General features: G+C 37.0%; 1 protein-coding gene across 2 annotated transcripts; it reads right to left on the bottom strand.

Moving 5' to 3' along the window:
- Nucleotides 1-96: 96 nt before the first annotated feature.
- Nucleotides 97-2,309, bottom strand: LOC121966812 (glycerophosphoinositol inositolphosphodiesterase GDPD2-like). 2 transcript variants are annotated; one of them, XM_042516879.1, is made up of 4 exons: nt 2,002-2,304; nt 1,308-1,390; nt 1,193-1,221; nt 97-606 (listed from the first exon to the last, which is right to left on the bottom strand). In XM_042516879.1, the coding sequence occupies exons 1-4, from the start codon at nt 2,275-2,277 to the stop codon at nt 533-535; spliced, it is 462 nt and encodes a 153-aa protein (XP_042372813.1). In that variant the 5' UTR covers nt 2,278-2,304; the 3' UTR covers nt 97-532. The 2 variants fall into 2 exon arrangements, with proteins under 2 accessions (XP_042372813.1, XP_042372814.1); XM_042516880.1 differs by lacking the exon at nt 1,193-1,221 and having other exon boundaries at nt 2,002-2,309.
- Between the last annotated feature and the right edge of the window lie 38 nt (nt 2,310-2,347).

Consider the following 2,347-nt stretch of genomic DNA (forward strand, 5'->3'; position numbering starts at 1 on the left):
TACTTAATTATCAGAATTATGAAGCAACAACCAATTGTTTGTTTTTTACTTACATATTTACATGTAGTTGAGGATAAAATGCAAAGACACATGACATCATAGAAAATAATCATAATGCTTTTGGCTCAGGATACAGTAGATACACATATTTCCTGCAGTATTCACACCATGAAAAAAAGGTTTATAATGAATCAAACAGCAACAAATGAAAAAAAAACAACATTAAAATTACATAAAGTGCCAAGAGGAAATTCAGTGCAGTTCTACAGGGCACATTGATACAATCAAAGAAAAGCTTTGTATTTTCAGTAGTATCAGAAGAATGATTAAAACACAGTTAACCTGCTAGACTTATACAGAAACCCAAAACATCTGAAAATATAACATTCTTATATTCATGGCTTTGTAAATACAATGTATGGTTATTCACATCAACTTGCTTTTGTCCTTATTTAGGTCCAAAGTATTTTGTCAGTGCAGACAGGGATGTACGTCAGTTTTGAGAGAAAAAAAACTGCCGGTGTAGGGTGAACTACCCAGTGGGTAAGAAGGGAGACAGTTCTTTATCATTCCACGCTGAAATATTGTTTCTTTGCTTGTCTTTCCCTGTGTAAAAAGAGATAAATTAACACATTCACTTCAGTAAGAGTTAGCACCGTCAATCCCAAATGATATCTTGGATTTATATCACCACTTAGCAACATGGATTGGTGGAGAGCTTTGGTAAATGAAGGCCAGTAAACCCACTTTGATCAAGATAGGAGCCGTTATCTAGCGCACTGTGTGTAACACCCAAATGTTAATGTAAACACCAGTAGACTGTCTTCTATGTTCATTATGTGTTAACTAGAGCTGAAACAATTAGTCTGGTAATTGGTTAGTCCATCAAAAGAAAATAATCATGCATAATCATAATCAATTAATCGCTTAAGTCATTCTTTAAGCAAAAGGCAAAACATTCTCCAGATTTGCGCCTTTTATTTTCATTTATATGACAGTAAATTGAAAAGATTTGGGGGGTTTTAGACTGCAAATTTGAAGATGTTGCCTGGGGCTTTTGGCAACATTTCTAAATATTTTATGGACTTAAGGATTAATTGATTTGTTGTGAAAAAAAATCAGTAGGTTGATCAATGATGAAAACAATCATTAGCTGCAGCCCTGATTTCAAGATAGTAAAATCTAAATGTACCTTTTCTGTGACAGAAACAGTGTGTTTTCCTGGCAGAGAGGTGGATGAGTCAGTCTCTTCACTTTTATAAACACTTTTATACAACATGTGTACAGCAAACATCTGCTTAACTTACCATCGAAAGATGTAAAGTCCAGTCATTATCAGAATAGATACAATGTCCACTGTAATCCATATTATCTTGTATGTAAGAGGTGCCTGAAACACACAGACATGTCCATCGGGTCAAGGTGCATGACAGATTTTGGAAAACCCACATAAAAACTTGTCGGCTCCAAAAGAAGTGCTTCAACCCTGATTGTATTACTGAGTGGGACAACTGGGCACAGGCACAGGAGCCCAAAGTGTCAGAGCCCCCCCTTGTTGTCACTCAAATTAAAAAATACTTGCCAGGAAGAGACACAAAAAGACCACAAAGAGATGCAGAGGAACCAGAGCGACACAAAACCACCAAAAGGACACAAAATTACTTCAATAATACACAAAATTACATTTTAAGAGATTCAAACAACTACAATACCACACACAAAAAAACACAGTGAGACAAAAACTTACTACGAAGAGACACAAAGTGATCAAAAATACACAAAATAACTGTAAAAAGATACAAATGACCAAAAAGTGACACAAAAAATACACAAAACTACTACAAAGAGATATAAGAGGAGAGGTGGTGGGGGCCTTTTCGATATCTGTGCCCAGGAGCCCATTGTCTCATAATCTATTCATGGTTTCAGCTGACGATGTTTGTCGCTGGATATCGAAATGAACACAAAAGGAAGTAAAGCACGTGCTACTGTATTACTCACCAGGATCCAGTCAGGCCGCTCCATGACTTTCAGGAGGTGGCAGGAGTTGGTGGTAACAGAGCTGGCCCCCGCACACCACAGCACAGAGAACAGCCAACGCTCATTAACCACCCACAGGTTCACCGTAATGTTCTTTCTCCGAAGCTCCCTGGAAAATACAAATGCAGCCTTTGAAATGTAGAGCTTTGTATTAGCTAGATACATGAACAGAAGAGTAACATATATTTTAAGACGTGAATCTATGGAAAGCAGAACAGTGAATATGTGTGTATGCATGTATGTATCTGCATGTACATGTAAGTAGGTGGATGTAAGTATGCCCGTATATGTGCATGCAAATGTATAT

Source organism: Plectropomus leopardus, unplaced genomic scaffold, assembly GCF_008729295.1.
Source record: "Plectropomus leopardus isolate mb unplaced genomic scaffold, YSFRI_Pleo_2.0 unplaced_scaffold25970, whole genome shotgun sequence".
NCBI lineage: Eukaryota > Metazoa > Chordata > Actinopteri > Perciformes > Serranidae > Plectropomus > Plectropomus leopardus.